Here is a 19,326-nt window from a genome sequence, read left to right on the forward strand (position 1 = left end):
GAATGAAACATTCAAAATTCAGACATGATTAAGCTGATGACTTACTAATATGCATTTAGCCTAAACTCTTTAACTATGGGTAAATTCAGTTCTATAAAGTCTGTGTGGGCTCAGGATAAGTTGAAGACACTAAGTTTGATTTTATTCTGTTTTGGAAAGACAATTTTTTAATATTATGCCAGACCAATATATTCCTTGGACTTAAAATTATAGGTTACATATGTAAACCAGTTATTGCCTAGTGCCCACAAAGAGAAGCATTTTGAGAATTTAAAAATATTTTCACATATGTTTTTAGGTAGAGATTAAATCTGGCCCCTCCAAAACTACTTTAAATATAACATATATGCATAGTCTGAGAAATATTTCTACGTGAACATGTCATACATTAAGTATCTTCCATTACTTTTTTTTTTAAGTTGGTATCTTACCAACTTAAGTTCATAAGTTGAACTCCTAAGAACATATGGGAAAAAGTCCTAACTCTCAACTTCCCACTACACTCACCTTTTTCCTGAACCTTGTCCTATTCCAAGTTAAACCTTTTCCTTCTTATTTACCTCAAAACAATGCTGAAAAGTAATTAGCCTCTAAAAGTTGTAATGAATAAATTCTTCCATTTAACTTTGGTATCTCAACTGTCACTTTCTTTCCTGATATTTCACTTTAGATAAGCCTGTGGATGTTTAAGGCCAGACTTGGGCTTTAAAATGTTCGTAAATTTGTCAAACAATGGTATGAATACAGGCAGTGTCTGACTTGTAAGTACCTGCCTGACTTAACAAGTGAGCCATATGTACCATTGCCCAAACCTTTATAGCCTCTATCTTGGCAGTATAGGAGAACAGGAACAGAAAAATCAAAGGAGCTTGGGAATACCTGGGGTTCCTGATGAGAAGAGACAATGAAAAATAGAATTAGCTTGTTAGAGCTGGAAAGGACAAGTTGATTCCTAAGCAGAGCCTGCCTGCCTGCCTAAATAGTGACCCCAAAGCCTCCAAGAGTGTTTGTCTGGATGGCCCAAATCTTTTATAATATGAATGTTGAAATTCATTTTTAAGCTTTCAGTTGAGTTAAACTTCTTTTTCAATGGAATCATCTCTGTGGTGTTCATTCATTACATTCTTATTGAAGGTCTACTGTGTGCTGGGCACTAAGACATTGGAAATACAGCAGTGAACAAGACAAATATTCTGATATTACATTCTATTGAGACAGACTAAATTAGCATGAAATGTCAGTCCCTCATACAATAATAGGTATGAGTTAGTTTAAGAAACCTATTCTCTTTCTAATACCTACCAGTTATTCTAAGAAAAAGAGTGGTAATGTGAGGAGCAGGTAGGAGGTTGGGTAGACTCAGGTGAGTTATGTAATAGGGGAGTTTGGGGTAGCATGAAGTCAGCAAAGGTCTGGGAAGACACTGAGGAATGATAGGGATAGAGAAATAGAAGAAAGCAGCTCTCAAAGACCAAGACCACTGATTGCATGATTGCTTTTTACTTTTCTTTTTTTTTTAAACCAGATCTCACCCTGAGATAACTAGATCTCACAAAAGGGATACATTTTTCTTTCTTCCTACCTTCTTCTCTTGCTATCAGAATCAAGAACTTAGGCTAACACACAATTATTCTAATTTTTAAAATATTCATTAAAAGCAGCAGCCTAGCTTATGCTGCTTTGGATTCAGACAGACCTAGGTTCTAAACTCAGTCTACTTTTACAACTTTGGATGAATTACCAATATTTTACATTTCTGTTTTACAGATTTTTAAAATAGAAATAATTGTATCTGCCTTACATGTGTAAAATCCTTAGTGTCTGATATTTTGGTCTTATTATCATTAGTCTGGAAAGCCTGACCATGACTTAGCATGCTTATTCTTTTAGGAAAGGGATTTTCTAATTTAAAACTACTGACACTATTTGGAATATTACTTGTTTACAAATATGAGTGCTGGTCTGTTTCTAAAACCCTATATAAAAATTTAAAACTGTTCATTTCTAAAAGAAGAAACCCTGAAGGAGAAAAGAGAGCAAAAATTTATCAACATTCTTGCTTCTTTATAAGTAACATAATTCTAAAAATTAAATTGAAGAAGTGAAAAAAGTAGAGGACAAATAAGAGAAACGATCTCAATGTACCCAAAACATGCTGTTGAAAGGAAAAAAGTGCTTAGCAGGCAAGCTATATATAAGAAACAGGAAGATATCAACTAGAGGAGGAAAATCTAGGCAAAATTAGTAAGCAGAAGTAATATTATAAACCAGAATTCATTCCAAATAAAAAATGTTTTAAATGACAATAGGGCATTTTTTTCAAGAAGCTTAAACTACATAAATCTAACAAATCCCACTCCCATTCTTAAAGGAGTTGTTTGGTTTAATGGCTGAAATCATTGTTATGTGTGTCTAATCAATTATTAAATATTTCTATTCTGAAGAATAGATCTACATATCTACAGTACTTTAATTCACTTTCAATTTCTTTAGTTAATAAAAAAAAATTCAAGGTTTAATATGTGGCCAATGAAAGTGTAATTACACCTTTTGCCCTGACTAGTATTCTATTAAAATATATCTATTCTTTTTCATGAATTGACTATATTTTTAAAAGTCTAATGGGTTTAGGGAAGCCACTTGGTCAAGAGAGCATACAATTTGAGATTTATCTCCTGAATTTCAAAAACAAGAGTATAAGGCATCATTTCCTTTCTCAAGTGCATGGTGGTTGCATGCTTAGTCATGTCTGACTCTTTGTGACCACGTGGACTATAGCCTGCCAGATTCCTCTATCCTTGGGATTTCCCAGGCAAGAATACTTGAGTGGGTTGCCATTTCCTACTCCAGGGGATCTTCTCAACCCAGGGATTGAACCCATGACTCCTGTGTCTCTTGGATCAGCAGGTGGATTCTTTACCACTGTATCACCTACGTAGCCCCAAGAGAGACAAATCCACCTTCATCCCTGCACTTTGCTTCATTTCCATTGTTCTTCAGAACACCATCTTGCCTTTGCCACAGTTACCTCAACAATCTTCATAACACATCTTTGTACCTCTAGTTTTGCCTGAACCTTAGCTGAAATGCAAATTTGATGTCATTACATTCTTTAAAACTTTTAGTAACTCCACAGTACTCTTAAGAATGAAATTTATTGTCTTTAATGAATCTTAAACAAGGTCCCTCCTTACTGTTTGACCTAAACTCCATCCATTACTCTCCAAACTCTCTGCTCTAGACACCAGTGAGTGAGTGAGTGAGTGAGTGAAAGTTTCTCAATTATATCCAGTCTTTGCTTCCCCCATGGACTATACAGTCCATGGAATTCTCCAGGCCAGAATACTGGAGTGCGTAGCTGTTCCCTTCTCCAGGGGATCTTCCCAACCCAGGGATCAAACCCAGGTCTCCCGCATTGCAAGTGGATTCTTTACCAGCAGAGCCAGCAGGGAAGCCCTCCAGACACCAGTTGTTGTTGTTGTGTTACTCGCTCAGTCGTGTCTGATTCTTTGCGACCCCATGGATTGTAGCCCACTAGGCTCCTCTGTTCATGGGATTCTCCAGGCAAGAATACTAGAGTGGGTTGCCATTCCCTTCTCCACCAGACACCAGTGAACTTCCTTTATTCAGCTTCCCTCTCCCCTGCCTCTGGGCCTTTGCACAGTGCTAGTTTCTTTGCGTAGAACTCTGTCTTTACTCTCCCAAACACTCCACCAATTTTCTTTCCAAGGCCTCTCTATTAATCCTCTAAGCCCTAGCTCAGATATCACTTACTTCAGGAAGCCCATCTTGAACCACCAGTCCAAGTCTGGACTCTAATGCTTCATGGGTCTCTGCTCAGATCAAGTCATTTGACACCACTCTTGTTTTTCACATGGGCGTACCATGGGTTTCCCTACTAGCTCAGACAGTAAAGCGTCTGTCTGCAATGCAGGAGACCCAGGTTCGATCCCTGGGTTGGGAAGATCCCCTGGAGAAAGAAATGGCAGCCCACTCCAGTATTCTTGCCTGGAAAATCCCATGGACTGCGGAGCCTGGTAGGCTATGGTCCATGAGGTTGCAAAGAGTCCAACACGACTGAGCGACTTCACTTTCACTTTCACCATCTTGTTCTGGGGCAATTAGCATTGAGATCATTATTATTAATGTCAAGTGCAAAAACCTCACTTTGATACAGTTGAGTTGGGTAGGTTAACCCCCAACATTTATGTATGTGTGTGCTCAGTCCGTCCAGTTGTGTCCAACTCTTTGTGACCCCATGGACCATAGCCTGCCAGGCTCCTCTGTCCATAGGATTTTCCTGGCAAGAATACTGGAATGGGTTGCCATACCCTCCTCCAGGGGATCTTCCAGATCCAGGGATCAAACTTGCTTCTCCTGGTCTCCTGCATTGCCAGGTGGATTCTTTACCACTGAGCCACAAGGGAAGCCCATTTATGTATGTATGTATGTATGTATGTATGTACGTTTGGGGCCATGTCTCATAGCTTGCAGGAGCTTAGTTCCCCAACCAGAGATTGAACACACATTCTCAGCAGTGAAAGCATGTGGTCCTAACCATGTAGCCACTAGGGAGTGCCCAGAACATTTTTAGAAGAAAGGAGAAATTCAGAATTACTATTACTTCTTGGATTAGATGTCAGGATTCTTCATTGAAGAAATAAAATGTTGAAATGAAATGTTTAAATAGCAGACTTTGTAAATAGCTGCTAGCCTATAATGATAGCCTATGGTAAATATCAAAAGCATAGTCCTTTCCAATTACTAATTGGTGTTCAGGAGATTTATTACATGCTTAGCACTGGAAGTTCATTAAGAGAAGCACCTTCAGGATATCTGGCCAACTCAAGTAGTGAAATCTTTGGAAAATACAAACTCTTTATTAAATGATTTGTAAAAAATCTCAGAAATGAGATCTGCATAATATTTGCAGGTCAATACAGTTGTTGGAACTCTTGGTTAATAGATTTATTTGGAGGCAACCTTTTTATGTTATAGAAGAGAGTGACTAATTCAGTTACTGCTCGATCAAAAAGCAAAAATTAGTACTATCTAATGACTTGAAGGGCCTCGATAGGACTGAAATAGAATATATTAAAATTAATTTTCTTTTTATGTAAGGCAGCATCAAAATTGAAATTTTCTTAAAAAAAAAAAAAAAGAAATCCTAATGGGAGCTTCCTATTAAATTTCAACATATGTATCTTCAAAATTTATGAATCATGAAGTATCAGATATGAACATATATATATATACACACATATGAATATATACACATGTACACACACAGTTTGCAGTTCTAATTTGCATTTAAATGTTTTAAACCACTTTTGCATTGGCTAGATACATGCTTTTCCCTTGCCTCTCATTAAAAAAAACAGTAAGGCAAACCTTCTCCATTTTGCAAATAATATAATTTTAATATCAGACAAGGTTATGCCCAACTAGACAACTAACCCTCACTGCTGTTTTCTTTCCAGAAAATAAAATCACAGCTCAACTCTTCTAGAACCAGAGTCATCATTTTTCACATACTTCCCTCATTAAGTAGCTTTATCGCTCACAACCCTTACATCAAGTCATTTATGTTTCCAAGTTACTCATGTACAATCAGTTTATCTTGGAAGGTATGTCATATAGCTGCAAATTGGATGATTTTCTGTGTTTACTTTTGCCTGTTTGTGGCTGAGTGGGCATTAGATTATACAGTTTTGTTGTTGTTGTTTTGTGGCTCTGCTCAGAGAAAGAGCACTTGGACGTCTCTGTAGCCTTATTCTGTGTTAATTATTAACCTCCAATTGCTTTTCTTGACCACGTATTTGGGTGCTTCAGCAATTTATAAAAAGTATATTAGAACATATAATCTTATTTATCTGGAGACGATAAATAAAAAGTAACCATTTTAACATTCTGCTTTTAAAATGTGACAGTTTAAGAGCTAAAAAAGTAACTCAGTTTTCTCTGAGACATTGTAACCTCTAAGACTGAAACTTAATATTCATCTATGAGCCCTGGTCCATATTCATTGACTTAAACTCCACTTGTTTCTGATAGAATGTTCCTACTTTTTTTTTTTTTTTTTTTTAACCTGAGCATGTAAGGTTGAAAATACAGGGCAAACATGCAAAAAGAGATCTAATTTAGGAGTTAATTTATTTTTTTTTAAAGAAGTTAATGGAGCCCTAAGCTAACAGTTATGACAGAAGACTTGAGAGATTTGTGTTTCAGATCCAACAATGTCAGTTGTGTTCCTTTATGAGTTGTTTTTTCAAGTTCCTCATCGGGTTTCAGAGAGAGATTCTTTCTTTAGATCCAAGGTACTTATGAGGAAACATTAGAAATTTAAATGCTTTCGAATATACTTGGGAAGAAGAAAATTTAGAGATCTGCTGCCAAGGCTTATTATCTGTGTAGGAGAGTTGATACTTAGTTTCTACATAGTTTACCAAAAATAATTTTTAACTGAATGTAGGTCATGGTCTCCTGCTTGTTTCTGTATTTTATGGTCCAATCAGCTTTGTTTGGGCATTTTTTGGAAAGAAAGAAGGGAAATTTCAAGACTTCATAAAATGTGAAGCAAATTTGATTTCCTCCTAGTGGTGTCGGAGTCAGCCTAGAGGTTGGTTGCCCTTTGGCAGGTAATTGGACCTGAACGGGTGGATGGAGGGCAGGCTCTCGGCTGCTGATGCTGGGACAGGGGTACACATTTGCCTTTCACTGAAGCCCGACAGTTCAGGGTGCACCTTCCAGCCACACTGTAGGCCCACATCCCGGCAGACCAAGCCCACTAGGGACCAGAGGATTGAGCTCCTTGGGGGAAGTACAGTCCCTCTACGGTCCCTAGAGGTTGTTTTTTGCCGGGCCGTACTGACTGCCCCCGCCAGGGCCCGCCCCTCCGCGCCGAGGAGGCGGGGCGCCGCGGCGCTGAGGGCCCCCACTGGCTATCGCGGCCGCCGACTCAGCTGAGTGACGGCAAGGGCGGGGCCGCGTGGCTTGTTTGTTTGCGCCGCCCCGTTCCGCCCCGCGCGGCCTCGGCGGTCAGCGCTGACTGAGGCTGCAGCTCATATGTAGGCTGGCCGCCAGCCCAGCGCTCTCCACTGCGCTGTTGCGGTACCTCTGCGCATCCGCCACTGTCCCTGCGCCGACATGCGCCTGGCTACAGCCGCGAACGAGGCGTATACGGCGTCTCTGGCCGTCTCGGAGCTGCTGGGCTGCAAGCAGTGTGGTGGGAGCCGCGGCCAGGACGAGGTACCCGGGCGAGGGACCGGGCGAGAGGGCGGGTACCCAGCCGACTGTCTGGGCTGCACAGAGTCGCGTCGCTTCTCTGCCTTCGCACCCTAACAGCTTCGGAGAACGCTCCCCAGGGAGGGCGCCTCTGGAGCAACCGCCCGGCCGGCGCCCTGCCCAGCGGGGCGTGGCGGGCTGGCCCGCGCCCCTCAGGTGAAGGGGCGGCCAGTGGTGGGTTGGGGGGTACGTTTGCCACTGCGAGTCGTCTCCGGGCAGAAAGTGCCACGGCTGGAAGAGAAAGCTGTCTGGATCATTTAAATGGAAGTCTCCAAAACGTAAATAACGTTGTCTTCTGTACAAGTCTCCACAAGTCAGAAACCAAACAAACTCTAGTCCCCGGGTGGAACAGCCTATGGATTTTTTCCCCCTCAACGTCTTGTCAAAACAGATTATTTGGTGACCCTCACTCTTTGCCTTTTACTTTAAAAAGAAAAAAAAAATGCATCTCAGTCAGTTTTGCCTAGAATAACTATGTTCTGCCAGCTCTATGACGTTATGCACAGCGTTTACTCTTGTTTATTAATATTTCTTTTGTGTCTGAATTGGCCTTCGGAAAGAGCTATTTAATTGTGACATTTTGTATTTTTACCAAGTGGTTACAGAGAGGGCACCAGTTGAATATCCTGCTGCATGCAGGATCTAGTTCCCTGATCAGGGATTGAACCCAGGGTCCCTGCATTGAGAGACCAGAGTCTTAGCCACTGGATCACCAGGGAAGTCCTGTAGGACCCCAATTGAAAGTTACGAGTACAACTTTAACTCAAATTTTAGCCTTTAATTCAAATGGTAGCAAGGGAGAAAGAGAAATAGTAATTAAAATTGAATTGAAATCAGATTGTTTTAAGTATTGACTTAGTTCAAGAAATGTAAATACCAGGTAATTTCTCTGCACTATTGCCCACTAAAATGACTGTTAGTTTTATATGTTTTTTTGTAAATGGAGTCAACACTATGAGTATACCACATATATTCAATATAAACATAAATGAAGAACACTTTCTCCTGAAGGTTGTAGAACACCAAACACTTCTGTATTTTAACATTCATGTTTACATAGCGTGCTCCTTGTTTTCAGATAATACAGCAACCTAAAAAGTGTCTCATGACTGTTGCTTTGAAACTTTACTATAGAGGGAAAACGGTTCAAAAGTGTTGAAATAGCATTTACAATTTCTGTTTGCAGGCCATAACAGATCTTTTGTCATTTTGAGAAGTGAGCCTCATGATTGTGCTTGAATCTGTTCTTTCTTAGTGGTATTTGTGTGTAGAATCCTGGTTCTTGCCCAGATCTAGAATCTCTAAATATAGCCATGTAAACTAGAAGATAAAGAGATACATTTTATCTTACACATTGATTACAGAGCCTATGGGATTGTGTTCAGGAGACCAGGCAGCTTTGTGTAGTTGTATTTCATTTTTGAAACGTCCAACATGTGGGAAGATAAATTAGGAAGTAGTGCTTTATAAGAAAACTATTCACTTTACAAAAGAATTAATAACAGAACTCTTTCAAATAGCAAACTTCCACAGTGCCTTTAAGTTAAAACACCTTCCAGAAATGGAACCCTGACTAAAGTGTAGGGCACACATAAGAGCCTAAGTCAGCCTTATAAATCCAGTACTTTGAAGTCAGTTGAGTTATTTTTCTAGGATGTAGTTCATAGAATACCAGACACTGGGAAAAGAGATACCTGAACTTTAAATATTTCTAAATTCCCTATAAGAGTTCGTGACAAATTTAGAAGAAGCATTAGTACATTTTGTTTTAGTACATAGGAAGATTTCTTTATAAAGCCTTAGGATTTCTTCATTTCTATTTAAAAATTTCAAATGTCAAAAGGCTAGCACCCAGCTATAGGCAATGATTCTCATAAACAAGGGAGAGTGGGATGGGAACTCTTATTTTTTTACACAGTATATTTTTGCCTTGTTGAAATGTGTTTCAAAAAGAACTGCTTTTGTAATGTTTTACAAATCAAAGTTAGCATCATTGTTGCTATTATCAGTATTAAGAGATCTAGATAGTTTTAAAATGCACCAAGTGCAGTGAGAAAAAATAAAATGATTCAAGAGATCTGATTGTTGTTACTTTTCAAATGGATAGATGTGTAAGCCAGTAAATGCTCTCATTTTGCATTTGTGACAAATTGTCCATTCCTTTGCTAAAAGATATTTATATAGATTCATAAGTGTATCTGACAAACTTGAAAAATCTGATTGGAACAATACATTCAGTACATAAACAGATTTACACAGTGAATATATTACAGTCATCAGTCATTCTGTGGTATTGTCAACATTTGCTGAGAATTTTCATGTTGTGAAAATTAGTATGTTAGTATCATACACTGGAGAGGAAACAGATACCACGTCAGAGATTTGCAGAAATGTTGTGATAGCAGAAGCTGTTGCTGTCTCTTTCAAAGATGCTGATTAGGAGGACTGTTGAGAGGAGAACTGTTAGTTCCCATGTTAGATTTCCCAGCCACACTTTCACCAAGAACCAGTGAGGTTTTGTGCTGTGATTAGCATATACATCTGCTTCACAAGGTCATTAGCTGTTGGCAACTTCTGCCTCCTTGAGTCTAAATTGGCCAAAATTTGTTCTAAATCTGTAATTCAGTTTCTTAGATACGTATGAAGGCACAATTGAAGTAACCTTTAGGAAGTTATGAAAGGCACTTAGTTTGGCTTTCCATAAGCCAACTATTGAATACCCATAGTGCCTTAAAAAAAAAAAAATCAACACCTGCTAGAAAACAGGGTAGCAACTATTTTGTCATGTGACTAGGAAAAGAAGTGTTTCAAAAGTGAGTTTTCCAGTAAATTGAAACTTTTAACCCTTTAGAAGTTGAGAATGCTATTGTATAACAACAGTGGTATCTAAAAGGACCTTTAAGTATCAAAAACTCTTAAAGAAACTCTTGAGAGTAATTAAAGACAGGAACTCTAGAAAACAGACTTCATGGATGTTTTCAAGATAACTGTCACCTGTTTACTTTTTCCAGAAGTTAGAGAACAGTTTGTGTGCAATGGGAAGCTAGATGGAATCAATTATCTGCTTTCTGATAGAATCTGAATTAGGATAAATTGAGATACAGCTCAGAGCTCATATAATTGTTTTACCTAGAACTAGCCTTAAGTAAAATAATGAAATTAGAGTATTGAATATCAGAGACTCCTTTCCATTCCTTTCCTTCAGTTTTTCTTTTCTGTCCCCTGCTTTCCTGTTAGACTGGTACCTCATCAAGGAATGAATGTGATCTTAACACTGAGAGGTTATTAGCATAAAAAGTGAAAGTCGCTCAGTCAAGTCTAGTTCAGTCATGTCCGACTCTTTGTGACTCTGTGGACTGTAGTCTGTGGAGTTCTCCAAGCCAGATTACTAGAGTGGGTAGCCTTTCCCTTCTCCAGGGGATCTTCCCCACCCAGGGATGGAACCCAGGTCTCCTGCACTGCAGGTGGATGCTTTACCAGTTGAGCCAAAAGGGAAGCCCGGTTATTAGCATAGTAGGTCTATAATCCATTCCTAAGAATGTTTGCTTTTTCTTAACATCCTGTTTTAAAACAATTTTTCACTCTTAAAAAAAAAAAAATTTGTAAAGGAACTGGGAAGGAAAGGTTTGACCTGTGAAGGCAAAGAAGAGGGGAAACAGTGATACCAATATAGCTACTAAATTTGGCTATAGGGATAGACTTTCAAAGACTTGAGAATTATGTAGGACCCCCTTGGCATACCTATAGGAAAAGATTCCATTTCTGAAACATTGATAGGCACTTGCTTAGAATTATAAAGCTGTTGTAATATTAATAGTTTGATATATAAACTATTTGGTATAGAAATAAAACCAAAATAATATACTTCAATCCCTTTGTTTTGAAGCCTGTGTACTAACAATCTGGTCTTATTTTTAAAAATACACACATACACACAATCCACATACTGCTAATGTATGTGGTAAGATAAAGTCCTAGAAATGGAATTTCTAATTTTTTTCCTTTCCTCACAAATAGTAATATATGCACTTTGCCTTTTTCCCCCCTACATAATATATCCTAGAGATCTTTTAAAGCCAACTTGTATACAGCTGCTTCATTCTTTGTAAGGACCTCATGCTGTTCTAGTCTATGGTCATACTAAACTTTATTGAAACAGTCCTCTATTGATGAGCACTTAGGTGGTTTTATATCTTATATAATTGTGAACAGTGTGACAGTGATTATACTTTTACATATGACATTTCAAAAATGTGAGCATAAGTTAATGTCTAGGATGGAATTGTCAATTAGGGTATGTAACTTTTAAATTTTGATCAGTATTTCAGATTGCCCTCCTGGAAGTTGCAGTAATTTGTACTTCTTATATATTTCTTGATCTTTTTTCCTTACATTTCAAAACAGTCCCATCAGAGATATATAAGTGTTGAATAGCTCTTTCTCTACCCCTTCTCCAACATAGTCTATCATCAAACTTTTTGATCTTAAGCAGTCTTTTAGGTGAAAAATTGTATCTCAGTGTAGTTAAACAGCAGTTGTTTTGTGAAGATGGACCATTTTTTCAGACGTTTATATTTCCTTTTCTTTGAACTGTTCATGTCCTTTGTTCATTTTTTTCTATCAGGTTCTTGGGGGGTTTTCTTAGTGATTTGTCATTATGTATTTTTTTAAAAAGCCCTTGTCTGTGTGAGTTGCAAACGTATTTCCAAGTTTTCTGTTTGTTTAACTTTATATAATGTTTATTTTTCCCATATGAAAGTATATTTATGTCATCAAACTTATCAGTCTTATGTTTTGTGACTTCTGGGTTTTGTTGCATTTTTAGATCTAACTCCACAAGTATTTTCTTCTAATATTGTAATTATTTTTTAACTTACATATGATTTATTGTGAAGTAAAGTATGATTTAAGGTTCCAATTTCACTTTTTTCTGAGTGGGTCTTCAGTTGTATCAAAATCATTTTTTGAATAATCCATTTCTCTTCCTTTGAAATGACATCTTTTTGTATACTAAAGTTGCAGGAATAGTATAAAATGAATAATAAATCCCTGAAAAGTGGGGTGTGTTGCTAAAATGCATTTTGTTTAAATAAGATGGTAAAGAAATTAAAAAGGGTAAATATTAATTTTAGCCTTGAAATCTTGTCCAGAATATTTTCTTTGAAATGTATGTAATTAGATCAGAAGTTCAGCAGTTAGAAAGGCCAACAGAGTCATCATTTTATATAAATAGCTGCATTTGTGCCAAGATTCTGTATTGAATAGAAGGAATGTGGGTTTTTTCTTGCATTTATTATAGTATGTTAAATTGAGACACATAGATAGCTGGACCAGTAAATTTAGTGCCTCCTCAGTGAAGGATATGGTTATTAGACATTACTATCTTCAGTATAAGTCTGTAATTATCAGAGTAAAAAATCACTGACCTCTAATACAAAATTATTTGAAACCTATATAAAATTTTAGTTTGCAAATGGAGCCTACTTCAAATCTGAACCTCGAGTTCTACTGATTAAGATTCTCTTCGATTTTTTCCTGCCTGCCTAAATCAATTCTGCTCAAAAGGTTTCCATTCACTTGGACCAAATTTCTTGAATTGCTGCCATATGTTCTTCTCTGTCTGCATCACTGCGCCCCCACCCCCGCCCCCCACACACCTTTTTTTCTCCTTTAAAAGAAAAGCATCTGGTTTATATCATGAAGGACTTTTGGAAGCAGTAAAGAGAGGGTGGAAATAGTATTTGTATGTAATTATATAAGCAAGGGTTAATATTTAGTTGTTAAAGAAGGTGGGGGTTTGTTTGCCTAGAGACTAGATAGATAGGACATGAACTCAAAAAAAAAAAAGGCTGAATTACATTTTGGTTTTGTTTCTATAAGCATATTACATTGAGGGGAAAGCTGGTATGGTAGATTGTCAGTTTTTGTTAACCATACTACATTGTCATACAAATTACAGAATTCTAGGTTCCCTATGTCAAAGGGTAGAAAACCATTTATTCTTAATTAGTTGAGCTCAAAAATATAAGTGAAGTCAATGAGATCCTATAAATTAAAAATTTAAGGAAAACTCACAAAATTAATTTCTCTCAAATTGTTTTACTCAACCACAGAGAAACCGTGTCCTGTAGCACTTTCTCTTTTGTGGGTTTAAATAATCTTTATTTTTCATAATATTTCTGTTCTTGTGAAGTATTATTGTAGATGCAATAATAATTATACTTCTTTCAGTTTAAGACCTCTAGGTAGAGGTTATGACTTTTTCATTTCCTGACAAGACGCACAGGGATTGATATTTTGGTTGGTTGGGTTTTGGATGTATAACCACATTGGTCTTATTTTGTATCACTGTCAATCCACAGGGTTGGCTGCTATGTGCTGAACTTTCTGTCCTAGACTTTCTGCCAAGTACCTTATGCAAAACTCTGGTTTTAGTGAAACAGGTTTTATTGTTTTTAGTCAGAGTCTTATTATAAACTGTTGTCAGTTATGTGATGCAAAAAGAGGAGCTGATATATATATATGGTCATGAAAACAAACCACCAAAACAAGCCAGGCTCTGTTCAACTGGTTGTTTTTCTCTCCCATTCCTGTGGCCTCAGTTCATGTTGTTTACTGCTAGAGGCCTGAGATGGGGTAATTTTCTTTTCTAGGAACTTGGAATTAGAATTCCTCGACCACTAGGACACGGACCAAGCAGATTCATCCCAGAAAAGGAGGTATGTTGTTTGTGAAAGTACATAGTGAACTCTATGCTTTTAAGGAAAAGCTTTCATGACCCACATCTTGGCATCTGAACAACTGTTGGTCAACAATATGCTTTACACAGAGTTGATCATTGTTAATCATCATGCTTTGGCAGTGAATCTGTGGGATTAGAAAGCTATTATAGTCCCTTTGATTTCTAGTATTTCATGGCACTTTTCTAACACCCATAATTAGTCAAGCAAAGGCAAGACTTGTTTTTGACCAAGATATGCCACCTGCTTATATTTAGATGTTATTTAAGTGTGCCCATACGCTGAGTTACTTGGTCTTGGCCAACTCCACAGGCTGGTAATCAATGCTAGCTTAGATCTTTAATTCTAAATATGTAAATGCTTCTATGCTTTGTTTTCACAAGGATTGTTTACTGTTAGTTAATTTTGGTTCTCTGTAAATTGTGGGAGAGTAGGTGTTGTTAAAAGGAAAGGCATTAGTGTCTGCAAGCTCTGCAAATTTGATAATCTAAATCTGCTTCTTTATCTGGATTCTGGCCAAGCCTACAAGCAGCCTATCTAGATGGCCTTTGTTGTTTCTCCCCTGCTACATGATATGTGACTTTTATTCTTCTATCTTGCAACCAGTTGAGTTAAACTCGTAGAATTACAACCTCCCTTTCTTTTTTTTTTTTTTTAATTTTATTTTATTTTTAAACTTTACAATATTGTATTAGTTTTGCCAAATATCGAATAACCTCCCTTTCTTAAGCCAAATTTAAGCTGCTTCTGAATGACACACACAATGCAGTGCATGCATGCTTTATTTCTCCCCCTTCCGTGTTTAACACCGATTTACAATTTCTGTAACCGTGGTTTTCCTCTCTTTCATACAGATTCTCCAAGTGGGGAGTGAAGACGCACAGATGCATACTTTATTTACAGATTCTTTTGCTGCTTTGGGTCGTTTGGATAATATTACCTTAGTGATGGTTTTTCACCCACAGTATTTAGAAAGTTTCTTAAAAACTCAACACTATCTACTGCAAATGGATGGGCCATTACCCCTTCATTATCGGCACTACATTGGAATAATGGTTTGTAAACATTCAGTGAAAAATTCTTTCTCCCTGTTTTTATTAATCTTTTTAAGATATGGTTAATGCTTCAAACACAGGAATAAATACTTATATTCCAACTTCCAATTGGATTCCTGTTAAGTAGTACCTATTTTTCCTCTTTCTAAATAATAGGAAAACTAATATGTATTTACACTTTGTTGAGTCCCTGGAAATCTCCAGGCCAGAATACTGGAGCGGGTAGCCTTTCCCTTCTCCAGGGGATCTTCCCAGCCCAGGGATTGAACCCAGGTCTCCCGCATTGTGGGCGGATTCTTTACCAACTGAGCCACCAGGAAAGCCCAAGAATACTGGCGTGGGTAGCCTTTTCCTTCTTTATCAGATCCTCCCAACCCAGGAATCAAACTGGGATCTCCTGCATTGCAGGTGGATTCTTCACCAGCTGAGCTACCAGGGAAGCCCTTATTGAGCACCATTTTCTACTAAATAAGAAAATAAAGTAGGAAACAAGATTATTTCACTACTATATAAATAGTAGTTCAGATTGACATAAGTGGTTTTCACTCATGTTCAATTTATAAATAAGATTCCATTATTTTATGGTTGGCATCTTAATGAAGTTTCTTAATCAGGTTCTGACAGTAGGTATAAAATTTTTCTAAAATTCAAATACTTTTATCAAATATTTTTTGTTAATGGGATATTTTTGAGGTGTTTTCTATAGCATACGTGAATTTTTGAATGTTTATATGAAAACTTCATTTCTGTAGTACATGGAAAATTTGAGAACATACTAATCAAAAAATTAACTGTTTTGTACATTGTAAAGAAAAAAGACATGTAGTTGTTCAAGATTTTAATATGTATAGTTAGAATCATCTTTTGTTTTCTCTTAGGCTGCAGCAAGACATCAGTGCTCCTACTTAGTGAATCTCCATGTAAATGATTTCCTTCATGTTGGTGGAGACCCCAAGTGGCTTAATGGTTTAGAGAATGCTCCTCAAAAACTACAGAATTTAGGAGAACTTAACAAAGTGTTAGCCCACAGACCTTGGCTTATTACCAAAGAACATATTGAGGTAAGCAGAGAATATATCTAGGGTGTCTTTTTTATTTTAATTAATAGACTATTTTTCAAAGCAATTTCAGGTTTACAGAAAAATGGCATAAGGAGTTCCCATATTCTACCCACTTCAACTTTCATCAGGAGGCTTTTTAGTTCCTCTTCACTTTCTGCCATAAGGGTGGTGTCAACTGCATATCTGAGGTTATTGATATTTCTCCCGGCAATCTTGATTCCAGCTTGTGCTTCTTTCAGCCCAGCGTTTCTCATGATGTACTCTGCATATAAGTTCAATAAGCAGGGTGACAATATACAGCCTTGACGTATTCCTTTTCCTATTTGGAACCAGTCTGTTGTTCCATGTCCAGTTCTAACTGTTGCTTCTTGACCTGCATATAGGTTTCTCCGGGTTGTTCTATGTCCAGTTTTAACTGTTGCTTCTTGACCTACATATAGGTTTCTCCAGGAGTTGGTGATGGACAGGGAGGCCTGGCGTGCTGCGATTCATGGGGTCGCAAAGAGTCGGACATGACTGAGCGACTGAACTGACTGACTGACCCGCTTCAACCCTCCACTCCCCCCACACACACATTGTTTTCTTTATTACTAACTTCTAGTATTAGCATGGAGAAGGCAATGGCACCCCACTCCAGTACTCTTGCCTGGAAAATCCCATGGACGGAGGAGCCTGGTAGGCTGCAGTCCATGGGGTCGCTAAGGGTCAGACACGACTGACTTCACTTTCACTTTTCACTTTCATGCATTGGAGAAGGCAATGGCAACCCACTCCAGTGTTCCTGCCTGGAGAATCCCAGGGACAGGAGAGCCTGGTGGGCTGCCGTCAATGGGGTCGCATAGAGTCGGACACTACTGAAGCGACTTAGCAGCAGCAGTATTAGCATAGTACATTTGCTTCAATTGATGAATTAATAATGTCTGTAATTTACTTTGGAAAAGGAAATGGCAACCCACTCCAGTGTTCCTGCCTGGAAAATCCCAGGGATGGGGGAGCCTGGTGGGCTGCCGTCTATGGGGTCGCACAGAGTCGGACACTACTGAAGCGACTTAGCAGCAGCAGTAATTTACTTTGGGGTTTACTGTTTGTGTTGTACAGTCCTATGGGTTTTGACAAATGCATAATGTCATGTTATCCACCATTATGGTGTCATACAGAATAGTTTCACTTCCCTAAAAATCTCCTGTGCCCCCCCATTCATCTCTCTCCCTTCCCCCTGAAACTACTACTGCTTTTATTGTCTTTATAGTTTTCCCTTTTCCAGAATGTCATATAGTTGGAGTCATACAGTATATAACCTTTACACACTAGCTTCTTTTATTTGTCAGTATGCATTTAAGGTGCCTCCATGACTTGATGGCTCATTTCTTTTTACTGCTGAAAAATACCCCAGTGTGTGGATGTACCACAATTTGTCCATTCACCTACTGAAGGACATCTTGGTTACTCCCAGTTTTTTGGCAATTATGAATAAAACTTCTACAAACATTGACATGCAGGTTTTTTGATGGACATTAGTTTTCAGCTCAGTTGGGTAAATAACTGGGATTGCTGGATTGTATGGTAAGCTTGTGTTTAGTTTTGTAAGAAACTGTGAAACTGTCTGATGAGGTGACTGTACGTTTGTGTTCCCACCAGCAATGGATGAGCATACTTGTCAGCATACTTGTCAAATTCTTGTCAGCATTTGCTGTTGTCAGTGCTCAGATTTTAGCCATTCTGATAGATGTAAAGTGCAATCTTGTATATCTTTGCAAAATACCATCTTAAACTAGTTTCTTCTGGTTCTATTTATTGAAAGTGTTAAATGCTCATTCAAATCCGACTCTTTGTGACCCCATGGATTAGAGCACGCCAGGTCCTTTTTCCATGGAATTCTCCAGGCAAGAAAACTACAGAGTGGGTAGCCATTCCCTTCTCCCAGGGATCTTCCCGACTCAGGGCTCGAACCCAGGTCTCCTCTATTCCAGGCAGATTCTTTACTGTCTGATAATAAAGATAATAGAATAAAAGTAGATTGACTTTGTCTAAAAGAATCTGCCATGCAGTAGAAATTTTTAAATTTTTATTTATTTTTTTTTATAATTTATTGACCATTCCACGAGGCTTGTGGGATCCTAGTTCCCCAACGAAGGGTCAAACCTGTGCTTCTTGCAGTGGAAGTTCAGAGTCCTAACCACTGAACTGCCAGAGAATTCCCTAGAGTATTTTAGATACTTTTATATAATTGAAGCATCTTATTTTCAAGGAGATATAAGATTTGAATATGATTAATGCAATGTCTGTTATATTGTCTAGTAACATAAAATTATACAATACTATGAAATAGATAATGAAGCAGAATGGAAACAGATTTGTAGACTTTTAAGGATTGTAGACTTTACCTTGAGCATAACTTTTTAAATATAATTTGATGATTTAGACATATTCAGAGTCAAGTTGTTCAAACCACTATCTTAAAAATTCCTTGAGGAAGCCTGATATTAAAGAAAAATAGGCATATTTTCCACAGTAGCTTCTACTTTAAACTCAAATTTATTACATTTGGTTTGAGATGTCACACTAACAACATAGTTAATGCGTTCATAATCCATTATCTGAAACACAGCAACTGCCTTAAAATGTATTCTACTGCATTTTTAAATCAAGATTTCAGATAATCAATAATGAATTAGTCATTATCAGATTATGTTAAGCTCAATTTTTGAATATATACTCATAAAAATTAGCAAATTCTGAGTTCTACATGCCTCAAATTGTCATTTTATCCTAAGTTTTATACAGTAACTAATCCTGTTTTCAATAGATTAAATACCAAGATGAACTATGTTCTTTCACCAACACCATACCCCAGTATAAAAATATATTCTCATTTTTTTCCCCAAGGGACTTTTAAAAGCTGAAGAGCATAGCTGGTCCCTTGCAGAACTGGTACACGCAGTAGTTCTACTCACACACTATCATTCTCTTGCCTCGTTCACATTTGGCTGTGGGATCAGTCCAGAGATTCATTGTGATGGTGGCCACACATTCAGACCGCCTTCTGTTAGTAACTACTGCATCTGTGACATTACAAACGGCAATCACAGTGTGGATGAGATGCAGGTCAACTCAGCAGGAAATGTTTCGGTAAGTATCTATTTGTTACAGGATTGTCGTAAGACTAATCACAGTAATTGCTGTTGT

General features: G+C 37.8%; 1 protein-coding gene across 6 annotated transcripts in view; it reads left to right on the top strand.

Annotated features, from left to right (window-relative positions):
- SESN1 (sestrin 1) overlaps window positions 1-19,326 on the top strand; it is a 114,457-nt gene that overhangs the window by 84,301 nt on the left and 10,830 nt on the right. For 3 of the 6 annotated variants that reach the window (XR_015132926.1, XM_086317397.1, XM_086317399.1), the window contains exons 2-5: window positions 13,938-14,003; window positions 14,879-15,079; window positions 15,958-16,140; window positions 19,027-19,269. Coding sequence is in view for 4 of the 6 variants with exons in the window: in XM_086317397.1 (XP_086173523.1) it covers window positions 13,938-14,003; window positions 14,879-15,079; window positions 15,958-16,140; window positions 19,027-19,269 (693 nt within the window). In the remaining 2 variants the exon portion in view is untranslated. Of the gene's footprint in view, window positions 1-7,023; window positions 7,249-13,937; window positions 14,004-14,878; window positions 15,080-15,957; window positions 16,141-19,026; window positions 19,270-19,326 lie in introns of those variants that run through there. The other 3 variants (XR_015132927.1, XM_086317398.1, XM_086317400.1) reach the window with 2 other exon arrangements.

Source organism: Bos grunniens, chromosome 9 (genome assembly GCF_055505025.1).
Source record: "Bos grunniens cultivar Pamir isolate PY7600 chromosome 9, Bosgru_T2T1.0, whole genome shotgun sequence".
NCBI lineage: Eukaryota > Metazoa > Chordata > Mammalia > Artiodactyla > Bovidae > Bos > Bos grunniens.